The sequence below is a fragment of the Nerophis lumbriciformis genome, linkage group LG03 (assembly GCF_033978685.3).
Source record: "Nerophis lumbriciformis linkage group LG03, RoL_Nlum_v2.1, whole genome shotgun sequence".
Taxonomy (NCBI): domain Eukaryota; kingdom Metazoa; phylum Chordata; class Actinopteri; order Syngnathiformes; family Syngnathidae; genus Nerophis; species Nerophis lumbriciformis.
Window position 1 is genome coordinate 58185001 of NC_084550.2, and position 19504 is coordinate 58204504.

The 19504-nt window shown below is 39.4% G+C and overlaps 1 protein-coding gene and 2 non-coding genes across 4 annotated transcripts in view; 1 reads left to right on the forward strand and 2 right to left on the reverse strand.

Moving 5' to 3' along the window:
- Positions 1–12914, reverse strand: part of LOC133587623 (guanine nucleotide-binding protein G(i) subunit alpha-2) — a 130286-nt gene extending 117372 nt beyond the window's left edge. For both annotated transcript variants that reach the window (XM_061940158.2, XM_061940150.2), the window contains exon 1: positions 12217–12914. In XM_061940158.2, the coding sequence (XP_061796142.1) occupies positions 12217–12334 (118 nt within the window). In that variant the 5' untranslated portion in view covers positions 12335–12914. The remainder of the gene's footprint in view (positions 1–12216) is intronic.
- Positions 12915–18724: 5810 nt separating this feature from the next.
- Positions 18725–18796, reverse strand: trnad-guc (transfer RNA aspartic acid (anticodon GUC)). The gene has a single exon. It is a non-coding gene; the product is annotated as a tRNA-Asp (tRNA).
- A 139-nt stretch (positions 18797–18935) lies between these two features.
- On the forward strand, positions 18936–19017 carry trnal-aag (transfer RNA leucine (anticodon AAG)). The gene has a single exon. It is a non-coding gene; the product is annotated as a tRNA-Leu (tRNA).
- Positions 19018–19504: the final 487 nt, after the last annotated feature.

Here is a 19504-nt window from a genome sequence, read left to right on the forward strand (position 1 = left end):
TGATATTGTGCGTTTAACAGCAGATTCTGTTTTATTAGCCAATTTTGTGACTGTCCGCAGTTACGTTAAAGCGGAATTGAAATTTAGGCAAATTACATTTGCCTAAATTTAGAACAACTTTAAAATCAATGTGCATTTCAGTGCGTGGAGTCAGTCTGTGGAACAACTTAGGGGAAGAGTTAAAAACCTGTTCTAACATGATTACATTTAAAAGACTGTTTAAAAAAGAAGTACTGAAGAAGTACGAGGAGGAAAGAGAGTGATGCCCTCAGCATAGAGCGATGGGAGAGGGGTGTATGGTCAGAGAGTGTTTGGGCCTGTGTGTGTGTGTGTGTGTGTGTGTGTGTGTGTGTGTGTGTGTGTGTGTGTGTGTGTGTGTGTGTGTGTGTGTGTGTGTGTGTGTGTGTGTGTGTGTGTGTGTGTGTTTTGTCTCGTCTTGTCTTGTCCCATAGTAACAGTGGTACTATTGTATTGTTAGTGTATAGGAGTTTTTCTTGTTTTTGTTTGTATAGTATTGTTCTTGTATTATATTGTTTATGTTAAATAGGGAGTGAGTGAGAGGGGTTGGGATATTATAAGCAATTGCTTCATCCAACCCCTTTTCAAGCCATGCATAAATGTCTCTGCCAAAATGTAAAAAAAAAAAATGTGTGTTGTGTGTGTGTGTTTTGTCTCGTCTTGTCTTGTCCCATAGTAACAGTGGTACTATTGTATTGTTAGTGTATAGGAGTTTTTCTTGTTTTTGTTTGTATAGTATTGTTCTTGTATTATATTGTTTATGTTAAATAGGGAGTGAGTGAGAGGGGTTGGGATATTATAAGCAATTGCTTCATCCAACCCCTTTTCAAGCCATGCATAAATGTCTCTGCCAAAATGTAAAAAAAAAAAATGTGTGTTGTTGTATTGTGCAGGTTTGAAATAAAAAAAAAATAAAAAATAAAAAATAAAAAAATAAAAAAATTGCCTTACTTTTTTTGTTGAGTTTAGTGATTATTGATTAAGCATAATCATGCTATGTCAAATAAAAAGTAGCATCCATGGGGAGATCCCAAACTTCAGATAGACGTGGTCTTGTTTTCACTCAAAAGAAAAATGCATGCACGTTGTGCGGCCGAATAATAGTTTTTTTACGATAATATTCTTATGATCGTGAAAAATCGAAATCGAAATTTCGATTAATTGTCCAGCCCTAATAGGAATTGCCTAAATTTACTTCAAGAAGGGAAAAATCAATCAATTGGTTCTTTTTTTTTTTTTTTTTTTTTTTTTAGAAGTACTGTATTCTCGTTATCTAACTGTTCCTAACTCCCATTTTCATCCTGTATTGAGATACGGTATTGTGAAGTTTGTCATGATAATCTGCTATTGCAGTGCTTTTTAGTGTTTTCTTCTTCACCCCACAGAGAGAAGAAAACATTTCGCCTCCCCCCACATCACGACGATAAATAGTATAATTTGCTTTTAAAATTGTTATAAGTACACCTCTGCATAACATTTTAGCCTTATTAACATTAAAGAAAACAAAACAAGAAAAAAAAGCTATACAGTAGATCAACTTGCAACAAAGCATAGCTTTTTTAACATTGGGTTTAAGTCTGTAACAGAAAAGATATAAAGTACATCAATTTGCCTGAAATTAAAAACAAATTAATCCTTACAATTAGGGCTGGGCGATATATCGATATACTCAATATATCGCGGGTTTGTCTCTGTGCGATATAGAAAATGACAAAATCGTGATAATCGAGTATACATTCTCACGTAGTTGCTTTTATCTGCGGGCATTACACTACATGCGTTTCCCACTCTTTCTTGTCTCCCCTTCTCACAGAGACGTAAAACAAGCGCACCTTCTTACATACGTCACGTGTGCAACATCACACGCTCCCACGGAGCAGAGAGGTAGCGACATGGTAACGTTAGCTGTGATGCTAACAGTGAGGTGCGGGTGGTAATACGAGAGAGAGAAGGTGCAAATCTGGTAAAGAAATAGAGGAATAATTAATTACCAAGAAAAACAGCACGGGGTCCATAGTCCGGCGGTGGTTTGGCTTCAAGCGGGAATATGTTCAACGTTTATGCGGCAAAAGCGTTGCTACAAAAAGTAACAGCACTGCTAATGTAGCATCATTTGAAAAGACACCCGCTAGAGCAGTGGTTCTCAACCTTTTTTTCAGTGATGTACCCCCTGTGAACATTTTTTTAATTCAAGTACCCCCTAATCAGAGCAAAGCATTTTTGGTTGAAAAAAAGAGATAAAGAAGTAAAATACAGCACTATGTCATCAGTTTCTGATTTATTAAATTGTATAACAGTGCAAAATATTGCTCATTTGTAGTGGTCTTTCTTGAACTATTTGGAAAAAAAGATATAAAAATAACTAAAAACTTGTTGAAAAATAAACAAGTGATTCAATTATAAATAAAGATTTCTACACATAGAAGTAATCATCAACTTAAAGTGCCCTCTTTGGGGATTGTAATAGAGATCCATCTGGATTCATGAACTTAATTCTAAACATTTCTTCACAAAAAAAGAAATCTTTAACATCAATATTTATGGAACATATCCACAAAAAATCTAGCTGTCAACACTGAATATTGCATTTCTTTTCACAGTTCTTTTTGACAGACATTTTAGTGAGAAACCTGAGCTTGTGCTTCACTGAGTTTATGAACTTACATTCTTATTTTGTTGAAGTATTATTCAATAAATATATTTATAAAGGATTTTTGAATTGTTACGATTTTTAGAATATTAAAAAAAAATCTCACGTACCCCTTGGCATACCTTCAAGTACCCCCAGGGGTACGCGTACCTACATTTGAGAACCACTGCGCTAGAGAATAAGGAGTGCTTGAAACTCCGCATGTCAACATCTCCGGCCGGTGCCACAGCAACAAAATGCCGAAGCAACTATTTCCAGATCAACACCGTATGAAAAAAAAAAGTCAACAACAGAAGGAGATAACGTCCGCAGGAACCTACCACATAGCGAAGGACATACACTATTTGATTTCCTATTATGCAGCTCATTTTTGTTTGACAGTTATTGAAATATCTTGTGTGACATCATGCACAAAAGTGCACTTTATTTGTTTTAAACTATTGTAGTGGCATTCTGTACAAAAAGTGCACTTTAATTTAGTGTTGTTTTGATATGTCATCTTAGTGACATCATGCACAAAAGTGCACTCATAGCTTGTTTTAAAATGTCTCTGACAATCTTGCACTTTCTGTTTTGGAAATGGCATGAATGTTTGTGCCACTGCTTAGTAACTGTTTAATAAATACAGTTTGGGTGAATTGACTTAGTTGTGATTTCCATCTCTGCATGAAAGTTTAAAATGAGCATATATTAATGCAATATGAACAAGAATGTTTTAATGTAGACACATATAATCATCATACTGCTGTGATCATATGCATCAAGTGTTCATTCAAGGCTAAGGCAAAATATCGAGATATATATCGTGTATCGTGACATGGCCTAAAAATATCGAGATATTAGTTCACGGTTTGTAGCCGTTGTTTCAACTGAACAGGAGTAAAAACTGGGTCGTTTTGCCATTCGCTTCAAGACATTCTGGAGCCCAAAAAAATGTAAACAGTCTAAATGTAGAGTGGACTCAATGTGTTCTGTCTGAGCATGTATAAAAACAACCCCAAAAAAATGGCGGACCGCAGCACTGTAGTAGTGTTTGTTTTCATAACACCTCTCTAGTATTTACATGACTCACATGTGTCACCTTGTGAAACGACATATACACAGGCAAGCTGTATATTTAGGAGCCGGTGTTTCTTTGCAGAGCGACATCGCCAACTACTGGCCTTGCATACATTATTACACAGTGTCATTCTTTGCAGGGTCGCTGTGAACAAGGGTCGTTTGGGACACTTTTATAAAATGCAATGAAATGACCTACTAGAATATCATAAAAACATACTTCTACGTTAAGCCTCGATTATCGCTACATAGCGCGGTTTTAAGGTCACGTTCGTTTCATTTTGGGTACAGTATGGCAAATGCAAAAAACTGCATGGTGTTTATGCAAAGCGCAATGAGGATTTTTCAAATAACACATAAAAGTATTTTTATGGCTGGGAATTCCAAGGTACCTCTCAATACGAGATACATGGCTCATGATCCCAATATCATCTCCCCATATGGCGCTTCTATATTGAGATAAACTGGCACCTTAATTTTCCTACACCCTACTTTTTGACCAAAATTTTCTCCACCATGGTGCCTTGTTATTCGTACACCGCCTTGGCCCGTTTGCCCCATATCATTATGTGGAAGTCACAACAAAAAAATCCCATGTATCCGTGACTCAGTCTCTGTGCTTTTTTCATTGAGTATGATTGCAAAATAATCCACAATGGGGCCAAAGGAAGTTGCGAGTCAGAAACACTACTAACTTGTAGCAAAATACAGCATGAAAGTAGTGTCTGTGTGGCTTTTTGCTTCTTCGCCCATTGTTGTCTTTGCAAAAAGAGTCCTTAAAAAAAAGGGTCGAATCGGATCTTCAATAGTTAAGTAGGTCAACATACTGGTATTTTGTCACACTGGTTTTTTTTTTTGGAAAAGTGCTACAGCTAGCCTCTATACCAAATTGAATGTTCCGCATCGAATAATCTGATTACGAATACATGTACTGTTACACTCCTACTCAAGATTGCGCCGCTGTAGTGGCTGCTTCTAGCAAGACCTCTGTGCTCTTGTGTTTTCCCCCCTCGTGATTTTGATATTTTCCCTCTTGTTTTATTCTGTTTGGATCTGCCTTGGGGAGCCATGGCCATGTTTGCACCGGAGACCAGCTGTTGGCTCTCTGCGTGGAGAGACCGGAGGAAGAGACAAAGCTCACGGAGCCTTGACTAAACGAACAAGTATCGGATACTTCCGTCTCCCTGGACGGATTCTCGATCCATATTGACTGGACATTGGCCAAGAGCTAGTGGGCAGCTTAGGATAGAGTAGGCTCTCTTGGTTTCTTTGTTAGGTCTGTTCCTGTCTCTGGCCGTGCTGCCCCCCACCAGCGTGTAGTACCGCAAAGGCCAACGTGGTGTATTCTGGTGTTGAAATCTAATTCTAAATCTAAGTCTGAGTCTAAATGGTGTTTTTGTTTTGTTGTTGGTTTAAGCATGTTGAAATTGAATCTGGGCAACATGTATTATTTATTGACCTTTTTGTTGTTGTTTTACTTTTGTAGCTGCGTGTAGAAATGGCACATCTGAAGTGACAGTTGGTTGCATCAGTTCTGTGATCCTTGAATGTTTTTATGTCCTTTGTGTTCTTTAATGTTTCCCTCTTGTTTTCATACCAAGTGGTCCGCCACAGTGCTGTGTTCTGTCATAGTTGTTGCGTTTTTCTTGCATTGAACAAAGAGAGCACAGTCTACCAAGTCAAACTTGGCCAATAAATCGGATTCGGATTGTACTAGATAAAGAATTTAATTGATCAATTGGGTGTGTAAAACCATGTTTTTGGGCCTCTAGGGCTTTTTCTGTTTTTAAAAATGTGTTTTTATAAACAAGTCTCAAAGTAGACTATTCTAAAAGTGGTTATAGCCATCAAAATAAAACATACGAGCCTTCTCAAGATGGTGCTTATCTGTTGAATGATTGATTAGTATACATTTACTGTGACCAAAGGCAAGACATTACTCCCATAACTCAATTTCTCAAGCCAAATTATATACGGAAGACGGTATTATTATTGGCACATAAACTACAGTCTTTATGGTACATAAAAATCATGCTTTTAATTCAGCATCATTCTGAGACGCTCCTCAGCACAGACAGAGCTGAAATGATCCAAATCCTACAATGAATCAATTCCCAGTTGAGGAATGAGTCACAGGATGGATTTCTGTTCATAAAGAAAATGATTAACTAACATTTTTCTTTAAAAGTCCAACATCAGCGTCTGGCTCAAACATCCACTTCCAGTCAGGCGATGAAGAAGACGATGATGACATAGTGTGGCCAAAGAAAAGGAAGAAGTGAGACTCGTTTCAGCTTGCGATAAATGGTGGCTGAAGGGGTACCTGAAGGTGTGATGTTGCCCCCTTGGTGGGATGTCACGCAGCTATCACACTCGGTGCTACACCAGACACCACAATAAGGTGGGCTCATCCATGCAACTCAAACATTCAAATTAATCCAAGAAAGCTACTTTATTTCTTTTAAAAAGGTGAAAAGTCTTGATGAACCTCGCTCGGATTTAGCACTCCTGTGTAATCCCTCTCTGTGCTGGATAGTAATTACTGATACGAAAACTGCGGTGCACAACAGACTACGCTGTATAATTAGCCTTCTAACCCACGGGCACAACTTAACAACTAGCCTGCTCTGCGTTCCCCGTCCACTATGGAGGACTTTGTTCTGTCTGGGCGAGAAGATGACAAATCAATTCAGGGAAACTGTGGTCAACAAGCCAGTTAAATCGCAACGGCCGTCCTGAATCACTCCCATTAATGGCGTGACTGATTCAGAATTGAAAGTACCAGTAGAGTGGAAAAACAAGTTGCCTCTATATTGAAGCTATTATCATATATATCTGATTTATGACACCAAATATATGATCAAAACAGTATCAATCTCACAGAGATTCTCGAGTCATTTTGAGAGATAATAAGGGAGCCACTCAAGTGATTACGTGACAGAGCCCTTCCCCATCAACAACAATGCTGATAAATTTGTGAGAGCCAACAACAATTACTTTGAGAATAATATAATTGTGAGCCCGAACACAAAGAGGATGAGCAATAAGCTTTAGAAGCCGAGTGCTAAACGGATGCAGCTTTATGGAAACACTACAGCATGAGCTGCATTGATAGGTGCTAAACATACCATAAAAAAACATAATAAAACAAACACTTACTGTACAATGTCCACTCTCGCTAGGATGCCAATCGAGGGGACACTCACATAATTCTGTTTGGATGAAGAATCAATCACATTCCTCACGAAGGGTTAAAAAAAAGTTCCTACAGGAAGCGTATTTTGGGGTCTATTTCGCCATCTCGGGGACGTGAAAGTCGACCAGCCTCTCGGTCCATGGCCACATGTGTCTACTACCAGGTGAGAAGTGCATGAATTATAATCTAGAATTTACTTTTAGCAAGTTTGAGACGAAGTGTGTCAACAACAGCAGCGTAAGCCAGCATTAGCTCACTGCTATCAATGCGCTGCTAAAATAGTCCTTCTGCGTTGGCGCTTATAGTAACAATATCACTCATATCTGGTTAATATTCAGGTCAAGACATGTAAATGGAGTATTGTTGGCAGTGTCTCAATGTTTTTACAGAAAGTATAATGAGCGTAACAGAGGACCCTGTATCTTTTTACTCATCCATCCATCCATCCATCCATTTTCAAATGTTAGCTATTTATTTACGATTTCGAATGCATAAAAAAAGCCAAGCATATGTGTTCTTGTCTCACATAAGGATTGTGAATTATAAACACATCTCTTTCCATTTTTATTTCCAATATGACTGATCTGATAACATGGTAAAAGTGCAGAAGCGTTACTACCGGGATGTCAATCTTCGAAAATAGCCGAAGGTATTCAGAACGGAATATTAAAAATGGCTGAATTTGTGGCATTTGTGGATGTTTAAACGTTATTTTCCACATGCTTTGCGGATTGTAAATACAATTGGATATGGTTTAATTGATACATTACAGTGAAACACAATTAGACAAATAAAATACATTTGTTTTTCCAAGTTACAATTACAGTGGAACAATAAAAGTTTTCCACCTTGGAAGTAATGGGAAAAAAAGATCTGTTCCGTAGCGGTGTAACGGTACAATAGTTACTGTATCTTCGTCATTTTATGCATTACCGGAATTTAGTTTCCATGGCAAAGCACTTTCGACTTCTGGCAACAAATGTGTGTCCATAAATCCAGAAACAAACACGAGTGGGTTGTAATCATGGCATAGTAAGAGACAAAAAAGACGGCTATTTTTCAGACAAATGAGGATTTACAACCTTATCTTTTTGAAGCTGAATATACGGAGGATGAACTGCTGGTTAGAGAAGCGAGCACAAAGAGAGGCTGAAACGTTGGAGCAGACAGAAGCAGAAAGAGTGAGGTTGGCGTGACTTGACGCTGCAAATGTGCAACTTGGAGCCAAGCTATGTAGACATAAATGGCGTGCTTACCCAAATTACACCGGAAAAAAATGTCCCCGGCCAGCTGTACCAAACGCACAACTTTCCATCGAGTGAGTCACTATAATATTGATCATGATACACGCAGCACATCCAGCTATTAGTACAACTACATACGCTGTCAAGCTAGCTGTGTACAAACAAAACATGAAATGTGGGCTAATACATTACAGATACTGTAATATGATTGTTCATGTTTTTCAGTCAGTGCAGATTGGTGTCCTATCGCATTGTGTTGTGCATTACAAATTCAAAAGCTATTCAGCTGTTGACGCAGAAGCTAGCTTACGGCTAATGCCGTAGCATGCCGTCGCAAGCCGATGTGTAACCATGAAAGAGTTCCTCAGTGTTCGCACTTACAATAACAATGTCGCTTGGTTATTATACAGGTTACGGAAGGTAAAAGAAGTATTGTTGGCAGTTTTTGGATGCATTTTTAAAGTGACAGAGACAGAATGGATTGATCCCATTAGCTGAATTGCTAGCAATCTAGAACAAGCCGATTATTAGAAATTAGAATGCAAAAAAACACAAATTCTTTGTCTTGTAAGGATTGTGAACGATAAGCAAATTTCCAAAAAAAGTGAAGTTCCCCTTTAAGGTCATTGTTAGTTAATTCTCCTCTGTAACGTACCAAAAATGTAGTCAACTACAAATACATCTATTACAGCCCTATTTTACCATTATTACACTATGTCATAAAGTCTATAAACGGTATGAAAGTTAGTGTGAACCACTGTAAAAGCCCCTGTAATATGGATGTATTAAAACAATAAAACCCTGTTAAAGCATTTCAAAGTAAGAATTTTGGCTCTCGCAGTTTGTTGGCCATTTGTTTCAAGGTATGCTCCACGACGCGTAGGCGGGCAGTTGAAACCAACATCTTCTTTTAGACGGTTTTCTGCGCATTTATCCACTATTTCCTTTTGCGACCAAATTCGGCGAAGAATTATGACGTGTTGTTTTTTGATGACGTCTAGGAAAGGTACAATGAACGTGACCGAATCGTCCAGACTGCAGTTGCATCATATACATATCAGATTTATAGTCACATATGAAAGAGACCCAGGTCAGATTTAAAATAAAAACAGATATGTTACATATGAGTAAAAGAAATCGTAATTGACTTGCAAACTATGTCTCTTTGTCCGATTTTCCTGAAAAATATCGATCTCTCTCTAATTAACTTAGACTCGAAGTGCTAAAATTGTTGGTTAAGAACGTCTTGAGGCAGGTGAGGCAAAATGGAGTGCACCGACTCGGCTGCAACCAGCAGAGGCGTTGTTGATTCCGTCTTGATTAGTTAAGACAAAATAATGTCAACTATGGGAAGTTCTTGGGGCATTCAATCGATAGCAACTGGAATGTTCAGTTTGTCTTAGAAAACATTTTCGTCTCTCATCCGAGTAGGATTCATCAGACTTAGTGTACTAGATCTGAACAATCTACGTGGATGAGCATGAACTGTAAAACCTGCTCAGAGACAAACTGAACAGTCCAGTTGTTATCGATTGAATACCTGGAGAATACAATGACTGCATGAATGAGAACATCCATAAACATATGGGAAGTTGAGCTTCAACCATGCTACAACACGACTTTTCCTGGCAGCTTTGACCTGCTCAATACTCGACTCAATGCTCGACTATGGCATTAAAACAGATGTTCAGAACATCGAGACAGATTATCCCATCCTAATAACAGTTAAGTGAGTCATATTCAAGGACATGTTGTTGAATATCCATCCCCTGTTTTGTGTTTGAGTTTCCATGACTACAACGTTGTTGCGAGATAAACTTTTTAAATCAGTGAGCATGAGATTTAATACGACATGAGACGTTAACTTTGAAGCAGGCGTGAGTGCAAGATTACCAGGACCAAGAAGTAATATAAGATAATTGGACAGAACAGAACACAGAATTACTTAATGCGAATACTTTTGAACCAAAGAACCTGAAAAAAAGAAAGAAAAGACTATCTCTCTGTCACATTTAGTACTTGTTTTGACTGTAGGTGAGCATGCGCTGGACAGTTCTGGGAACAGTCAGGGCTGTTCACCCTCTGTCCAAACAGCAGCCCGCTCTGTATCAAGCAGACCTTGTCATGTCTGACCTGCCTGCTGGGAGGAACCCATTTTGACCTAAAACCAGAATTTTTTTTTATTATTAAAAAGGCCCAATATTTAGTATTGGAAGTGTGCTGTCCAAAAACAACTAAAACACACAGTACTGCATCTGCAGCTTTAACTATAACGGCCATAGTCCGTCCAGACATGTTTAAGACAGCTCCAAGAAGCACTATTGTGCACTTAATCCACTTTTTTTCTTCAATGTAACAAATGCCATCTATCACATTGAACAACGCAACATTAGGGAGTTGGACAGGAGGACGGGAACGTCAGCTACATTGTGCTAGCTTTGCTTGTTCGTTAAAATAAAACAAATGGCCGAAGCTGACTGACGCTGGTAGTTAGCAGAGCTTTAATTTGAGTGTGTAGTGAGGCCTGTTTTTTTTCTTCTTCAATATTTCTTCTCTTTTTTTCAGTCAAGAGACAAAGGCAGGATTAAGTCCACTATATTCTCCTTAGTGCCAGCGTGCACTGCATTGAACGTTTGTGTTTGGCATAATCAGGTGATTTGTTTATCTTCCATCCATCCATTTCCTACCGCTTGTCCCATTCGGGGTCGCCTATGTCAGCTGCATTCGGGCGGAAGGCGGGGTACACCCTGGACAAGTCGCCACCTCATCACAGGGCCAACACAGGTAGACAAACAACATTCACACACTAGGGCCAATTTAGTGTTGCCAATCAACCTATCCCCAGGTGCATGTCTTTGGAGTTGGGAGGAAGCCGGAGTACCCGGAGGGAACCCACGCAGTCACGGGGAGAACATGCAAACTCCACACAGAAATATCCCGAGCCCGGGATTGAACTCAGGACCTTCGTATTGTGAGACACATGCACTAACCCCAGTACCGCCGTGCTGCCAGATTTGTTTAACGTGACACAGGAAAAGTGGGTAGTCGAGTAACCGGACGAGTGTCGGTTCGACTCAAGCTACCTTCATCCCATAACTGTTGTGTCTTTGGGCAAGACATTCTCCCACATGGATATTACACTGACCACCAAGCTGACCTACACTATATTGCCAAAAGTATTTGGCCACCCATCCAAATAATCAGAATCAGGTGTCATAATCACTTGGCCCGGCCACAGGTGTATAAAATCAAGCACCAAAACATTTTGGACAATTCCATGCTCCCAACCTTGTTGGAACAGTTTGTAGCGGGCCCCTTCCTCTTCCAACATGACTATGCACCAGTGCACAAAGCAAGGTCCATAAAGACATGGATGAACTTGACTGGCCTGCACAGAGTCCTGACCTGAACCCGATAGAACACCTTTGGGATGAATCAGAACGGAGACTGAGAGCCAGGCCTTCTCGACCAACGTCAGTGTGTGACCTCACCAACGCGCTTTTGGAAGAATGGTCGACAATTCCTATAAACACACTCCGCAACCTTGTGGACAGCCTTCTCAAAAGAGTTGAAGCTGTAATAGCTGCAAAAGGTGGACCGACATCATATTGAACCCTATGGGTTAGGAATGGGATGGCACTTCAAGTTCATATGTGAGTCAAGGCAGGTGGCCAAATATTTGTGGCAATATAGTGTATGAGAGCTGCTCAGTGCTCTTTAGGGGATGGGTTACATACATTTAGCTGAAAAAGATCTGTCCACCATGTCTGAAAAGAGACATGTGGTCTTCTTAACCATCCCTGTAAGCAGGCAAACTGCCCCAACTGCACACAGGCCACCAGAGAAGGGTCAAATGTCAATTGCAAGCCATAAAGTGCAAGTGTGAATAAAGGTGACACTAGTGGTGTCATTTGATTGTTCACAACACAAAAAGCACTGCTATCAATGGTGAGGCGTTTAAGGGGAGGACCGGCGGTTGTAAATTTGGGGTTTGGTGTCACAATTAGCGTTTTGTCGTTCAACAGGGGTGCTTAGAGTGGACTACTCACCAAGCAGCAGCAGTTTCACTTCTCTGGCTGCCTTCTCGCCATCTTCTCGCAGGTTCTTATCGATCATTTTGGACCTCTCGGCCGCGGCTTTATCCTCCTGGCTCACGGTGCAGCCCATGGTTCCTAGCGCTCGCTTCAGGACTGCTGTTTAAGTGGTAAAAATTACCTAAGAAGTAAAAAATACAAGGTTCGAAGCCCTTGTAAGGACAAAAAAAATCAAAAGTTGGGTAAACGGACTCCCTGTTTTTTCCCCGGTGAGTCCGGAGTGAACCCCCCTCCAAAAGACTTGATTTTCCCGTGAAAATAAGCGACTTGTTCGGTCACTCAAGCGGCATGAGTGCCTCTTGGCAAGTCGAACAACTTTCTGATGGTTTACTTTTACCAAAATCCTTCAACGCATGATAAACTGGCAAAAAAGACGTTTCGTGTAGGGTGGAAAAAAACAAAAAAAGGGGGAAAAAAGTCTTCAGGCTTTAAAAAAAGATAATGTGGTTAAGTCAAAGCGGAATCCACACTCTCTCACTTAACGATCTTTGACAAAATATGTCCAAATGTCCTTTGTGGCATTCTTTCGCGAATTTGTCAGGTTTTGAAGCCACACCCGGGTCCGCCGTCAAGTTCCCCTCCAGCCGAGACCGGCAAGCAGCGGCGTCACGGTCCACTCAGCAGGGACAGCCTTCAGCCGTGGACACACACACACACTCAAAAAAAAAAAGGACAAATCAGAGAAATCAACCACGAACACGCCCCCTCGGTCACGCGGTGCTTCATGGGAAATGTAGTCAAACGTGCTCATCTCTAGCGAGTAGCGTTTATATTTAGAAGTTAGCCGGAGCCCCTGCTTAATATTCAGCACAATATCAAACTATTAGTGCTATTGATAATCATTATTACATTTATAAGAAATATAGTTTTTATTTTAATGCAAAAAAAACGAAAGTTCCTGCTTATGTAAGGTATTTAATCAAGTTTCGATTGAAACAGTGGCGTGGTTCTCTAGTGTCATCTAGTGGCCAACGTTCAAACATGCAGCACTCAAATTTATAGCACAACTTTTGATTGTGGAATCAGTATTTTATTTCCATGTAAAATTAGGTAAATCATCGCATGTTTAAATAAAACAATACTAACAGAAAAAGTGATATATATATATATATATATATATATATATATATAATATAATATAATATAATATATCAGTATATAATATATACTGTATATAAAATATGTAAATATTACATATATGTTATATTTTATATTGCTACTATGGTACATTTTTTAGTTTACTTTATACCTGCATTATCCTTTCCATCCTTAACCTTTCCATCCTTTGTAACTGAGCTACTATGTGGAACAATTTTCCTTGTGGATCAATAACGTTTGTCTAAGTCTAAATCTAAGTCTAAGTCTAAGAGTACTTGTCGTCCAAGACTTCAAAGATCTTGAAATATCTTAAAGTTGACACTGCTTCGACAACAACGATAATAGTGGAGTCTGACGGAAAACAAACATCTACATTAAGTAAGGTTAAAAAGTCAAAGTTCCAATGATTGTCACACACACACTGCGTGTGGTGAAATTTGTCCTCTGCATTTGAACCATGTTCACCCCCTGGGAGGTGAGGGGAGCAGCGAGCAGCGGGGTGCACTGCGCTCGGGAATCAATTGATGACTTAACCCCTAATTCCAACCTAAGTGTCAAGCAGGGAGATAACGCGTCCCATTTTTTGTAGTTTTTGGTACGACTCGGACAGGGTTTGAACTCACAACATCCCAGTCTCAGGGCGGACACTCTAACCACAAGCCACTGAGCTTATCAACACTCCAATGTTCCAAGGGACCACTGAACAAGAAGACCTGCATTCAGAATCACATCCATCTACACCTTTAGATATTATTGAAGCAACACTAACGATTGCTGAACAGGAAAATATGCAACTGAAAAACTTCTGCAACAAAGACCATAAAAGCCAGGATTTGAAGAATGACATAGATCCAGATCCACTTTTTTCTCCCACATCAGTAATGATTGTTGTTATTATGCGGATGAACAACATAATAGCAACATTAAATATGACAACGAATGGTCAATTATTCATTTGCAGAAGCTTGTATGCAAACGACAAAAACATGAAGCACTTTTTTAGAACAATACAACAAACCCTTCAAAGTGATCGCTGTCACAGAAACTGATCTGGAAGGATATGAACTAAATTACATCAACAGAGCCAACAAGAACGGAGGACGAGTAGTGGTGTATGTGATGAAGAACCTGAACACATCATTTGCTTTTGATAATATCTTATAATGCATAACCATTGAAATATGTCATGAAAAAAGCAAATATTGTATTAATCAGCTGTTTATATAGAACACCTAAGTCAAATGTTGAAACATTTGAAGACTAGATCAAGGCAAATTTTACAGACTACAGTCAAAAAGTACTTTTTTCATGCGGTGACTTCAACATTGAACGTTAATAAGCAAAAGTCCGATTATGACTTTATTGACACAATGTAAAGCATGAGGTTATATTCTAAAATTACAAAACCCAGCAGAATCACATGACACTGTGCCACGCTTGATTGATAACATTTTTACCAATGATTTTGATGATAGCACTACAAGTGGTCTACTTATTACCCACATCAGTGATCATCTGACAGTTTTCACAATCTATGATGGAAACTGCAAGAAGAGGAGCATGGAAGACAACGTTAAACCCAGATTCCGAACTAACAAAGGTCTTAACTCATTCTCTTTCTATGCCACATCAATGTGGAATGCGCTCCCAACAGGTATAAAAGAAAGTGCATCTCTATCCTCCTTCAAAACCGCAATAAAAGTTCACCTCCAGGCAGCTACAACCCTAAACTAACACCCTCCCCGGATTGTTAATAATCAAATGTAAACAATCAAATGCAGATACTTTTTCTTATGCCTTCTGATCTCTCTCTCTCTCTCTCTCTCTCTCTCTCTCTCTCTCTCTCTCTCTCTCTCTCTCTCTCTCTCTCTCTCTCTCTCTCTCTCTCTCTCTCTGTCTCTCTCTCTGCCCACTACTTGCTGTCCATATCCTACCAAGTCAGACCTACACTGTTCCAATATCCATTTCTCTGTTCTCAATTGTTGATGACTGATGATAACAACCAAACCCAAGCCCCCCCACCCCCTGCCCCCCTCCACACCCTGGATTGTAAATAATGTAAATAATTCAATGTGATGATCTTGTGTGATGACTGTATTATGATGATAGTATATATCTGATAGTATATATCTGTATCATGAATCAATTTAAGTGGACCCCGACTTAAACAAGCTGAAAAACTTATTCGGGTGTTACCATTTAGTGGTCAATTGTACGGAATATGTACTTCACTGTGCATCCTACTAATAAAAGTCTCAATCAATCAATCAAACTAGAAATTTCAAAGACTATCCACAGAATAATATGATTGCTTTCAGAAAAATAGCTAGAAAAGCAAACTTGGGACAATGTGTACAATGAAATTGATGTTGTTTAAGTATATGGCACATTGTTAAACATATTCATGATGCTTAATGACAAACATCATCCATGGAAACAACTTAATTGGAAGCAGAAAAAGAACAATTCACCAAGAATAACAGAGGGATTTAAAAAATGCTTGCAATATGAATAATACATTATACAGAACATTTAGAACACACAGATCTACAGAGTCAGAAAATAAGTACAAAAAGTATAAAAACAAACCAAATAGCATACTACAAACATGTAGAAAATAATATTAGTCAATTATTAGACAGGAACAAAAAAAAAAACATGAGAGAAACATGGGCGCCCTCAAAATGGTGCTAAGAAGGATTACTCCTAATACTTCTCAGACGGAAACGTAAAAAATTACAATATGAACAAAGTAGTCGAAAGCTTCAATAACTACAAAACCAGTGAAGTTGGCACGTTGTATAATTCGTACATAAAAACAGAATACAATGATTTGCAAATCCTTTTCAACTTATATTCAATTGAATAAACTGCAAAGACAACATATTCAATGTTCGAACTGAGAAACTTCGTTGTTTTTTTTTGCAAAAAATCATTAACAGAATTTATTGGCAGCAACACATTGCAAAAAAGTTGGCACAGGGTCATGTTCACCACTGTGTTACAGGGCCTTTCCTTTTAACAACACTCAGTAAATGTTTGTGAACTGAGGAGACCAATTTTTAAAGCTTTTCAGGTGGAATTCTTTCCCATTCTTGCTTGATGTACAGCTTAAGTTGTTCAAAAGTCTCCGTTGTGGTATTTTAAGCTTCATAATGCACCACACATTTTGAATGGGAGACGGGTCTGGACTACAGGCAGGCCAGTCTAGTACCCGCACTTTTTTACTATGAAGCCACGCTGTTGTAACACGTGGCTTGTGCATTGTCTTGCTGCAATAAGCAGGAGCGTCCATGATAATGTTGCTTGGATGGCAACATATGTTGCTCCAAAACCTGTATGTACCTTTCAGCATTAATGGTGCCTTCACAGATGTGTAAGTTACCCATGTCTTGGGCACTAATTCCCCCCATACCATCACAGATGCTGACTTTTGAACTTAGCGCCTATGACAATCCGGATGGTTCTTTTCCTCTTTGTTCCGGAGGACACGACGTCCACATTTTCCAAAAACAATTTGAAATGTGGACTCGTCAGACCACAGAACACCTTTCCACTTTGCATCAGTCCACCTTAGATGAGCTCGGGCCCAGCGAAGCCGGCAGCGTTTCTGGGTCTTGTTGATAAATGGCTTTCGCTTTGCATAGCAGAGTTTTAACTTGCACTTACAGATGTAGCGACAAACTGTAGTTACTGACAGTGGTTTTCTGAAGTCTTCCTGAGCCCATGTGGTGATATCTTTTACACACTGATGTCGATATTTCATGCAGTACCGCCTGAGGGATACGAGTGATTAGCCTTGAAGCAAGTGATTTCTCCAGATTCTCTGAACCTTTTGATGATATTATGGACTGCGGATGGTGAAATCCTTAAATTCCTTGCAATAGCTCTTTGAGAAATGTTGTTCTTAAACTGTTCGACAATTTGCTCACTCATTTGTTCACAAAGTGATGACCCTCGCCCCATCCTTGTTTGTGAATGAGTGAGCATTTCATGGAAGTTGCTTTTATACCCAATCATGGCACCCACCTGTTCCCAAATAGCCTGTTCACCTTTGGGATGTTCCAAATAAGTGTTTGATGAGCATTCCTCTACTTTCTCAGTCTTTTTTGCCACTTGTGCCAGCTTTTTTGAAACATGTTACAGGCATCAAATTCCAAATGAGCTAATATTTGCAAAAAATAACAACGTTTTCTAGTTCGAACGTTAAGTGTCTTGTCTTTGCAGTCTATTCAATTGAAAAAGGATTTGCAAATCATTGTATTCTGTTTTTATTTACCATTTACACAACGTGACAACTTCACTGGTTTTGGGTTTTGTACTTCCATGATCCAGTGTCAGTTGAGGACTTCAATGACACCATTGATAGAAATCCCAACTCAATGTTCATTACAGACGTGACTCAGGAGGAAATAGTTAAGATCGTGGATAAATGCAAATCCAAGACCTCAATTGATTGTAATGGAATTGATATGGAAATGATAAAAAAAAAGTTATTGACGAGATTTCAGAAGCATTAATGAATATCAGTAATCTTCCCGGCAAATGTGAAGAAAAACAGTAATAAATAATAAATAGGCAATAAATAGGCAATAAAGGAAACCGGTAATAAATAATGCATAGGCAATAACATAAGGCACCCAACAAAGGGACTGCTTTATTCGCACTTTCAGCAGATTCTAAGCGCAATACTGTCAGTTTGAGGAAAAAACTACGTTTTTGTGATTGCAAACTAGTGTTGTCCCAAGATGTATTTCGATACATCTTGGTACTTTTCTAAATAAGGGGCACCACAAACAAATGGCATTATTGGCTTTATTTTAACAAAACAATCTTAGGGTACATTAAACTTATGTTTCTTATTGCAATGGAAGAACAAATTTGTCCTTAAATAAAATAGTGAACATACTAACTAGACAACCTGTCTTTTAGTATAGAAATCCAACAAAGGCTCCTATTTTGTCTGCTGACGTATGCAGTAACATATTGTCTCATTTCTCATTGTATGAGGGATTTTGTGTTCTGTTTGTGCTCAAGGCAAGCTTATTATGAGTTTATACTTATACTTTTCTAAATCTACAAAGGTTGATTTTTGTGATGCTATGTCGAGGTCGTCACCTGCTGCGCCCCTAACCTTTAATTTGACACACTGACTTTGACAAACAATTTTCCCTTTTTGAAGACTTGTTATGCATCCTAATTTCGAGGGGTGCAACAAACATTATTAAAATACTGTGTTTGATTTCTGTAGGGCTGTGCATTAACGCCGAGTCCACACATCATAACATTGAGGGAGGGATACTGTGGTCACTTCTCCAATTTGAACAAGAAAATAACTGATGAAAATAAAAGACACCTGAACCATCTCCCCGTCAGGGAATCGAACCCTGGTCTTCCGCGTGACAGGCGGAGATACTGTCCACTATACTAACGAGGACTGCTCCGCCCAGCCCTTTCCAAGGGACAAGCCAATGTTCGTGGCTTTTGCCTGCCATGCGACAATCAAAGCATTGCGATTTCATCTTTCTGCCATCTCATAATTCCGACAAATTGATCCGTTAAAAGCACTTGTACAGGGTAGTGTGGCCGAGCGGTCTAAGGCGCTGGATTAAGGCTCCAGTCTCTCGGGAGGCGTGGGTTCAAATCCCACCACTGCCATTTTTGCTGGTCACGCACTTCTATCTTCCCTGACTGAGGCGATAAGACCCTGGGCCTAATTTGGAAAGCTTGCAAAAATAGGGCAAACACGTTGAATTTGGAGTTCTCCACGCCAGGTATGCAATAATAAAAACACAACCAGCACAGTTTTAAGGCCCCGCAGCAGCCTCCGGTAAAGCTAAAAGGTGGACGTGTGTGTATGTTTATCAACATGTCATTTGAAGATCTCCGCCCCTACTTAAAACATTCTGGCCACTTTTATCTGTTTCTGTATTTGGATCACACCGCAGTAATAGGATGTCTCACTGGCCGGCACGGAGCCACTTGCAGGAGGGAGTTGGCCTGTCTGGTGACATTGTGTAGAAACAACAACCTTAACCTCAACACGGACTACACCAAGAAGACAATAGAAGACATGAGGAAGGAAAGTCTGTTTGCTCTTGTTAGACTTGTATAATGTTTCAACGTCCAAGTCCAAATTCATGCA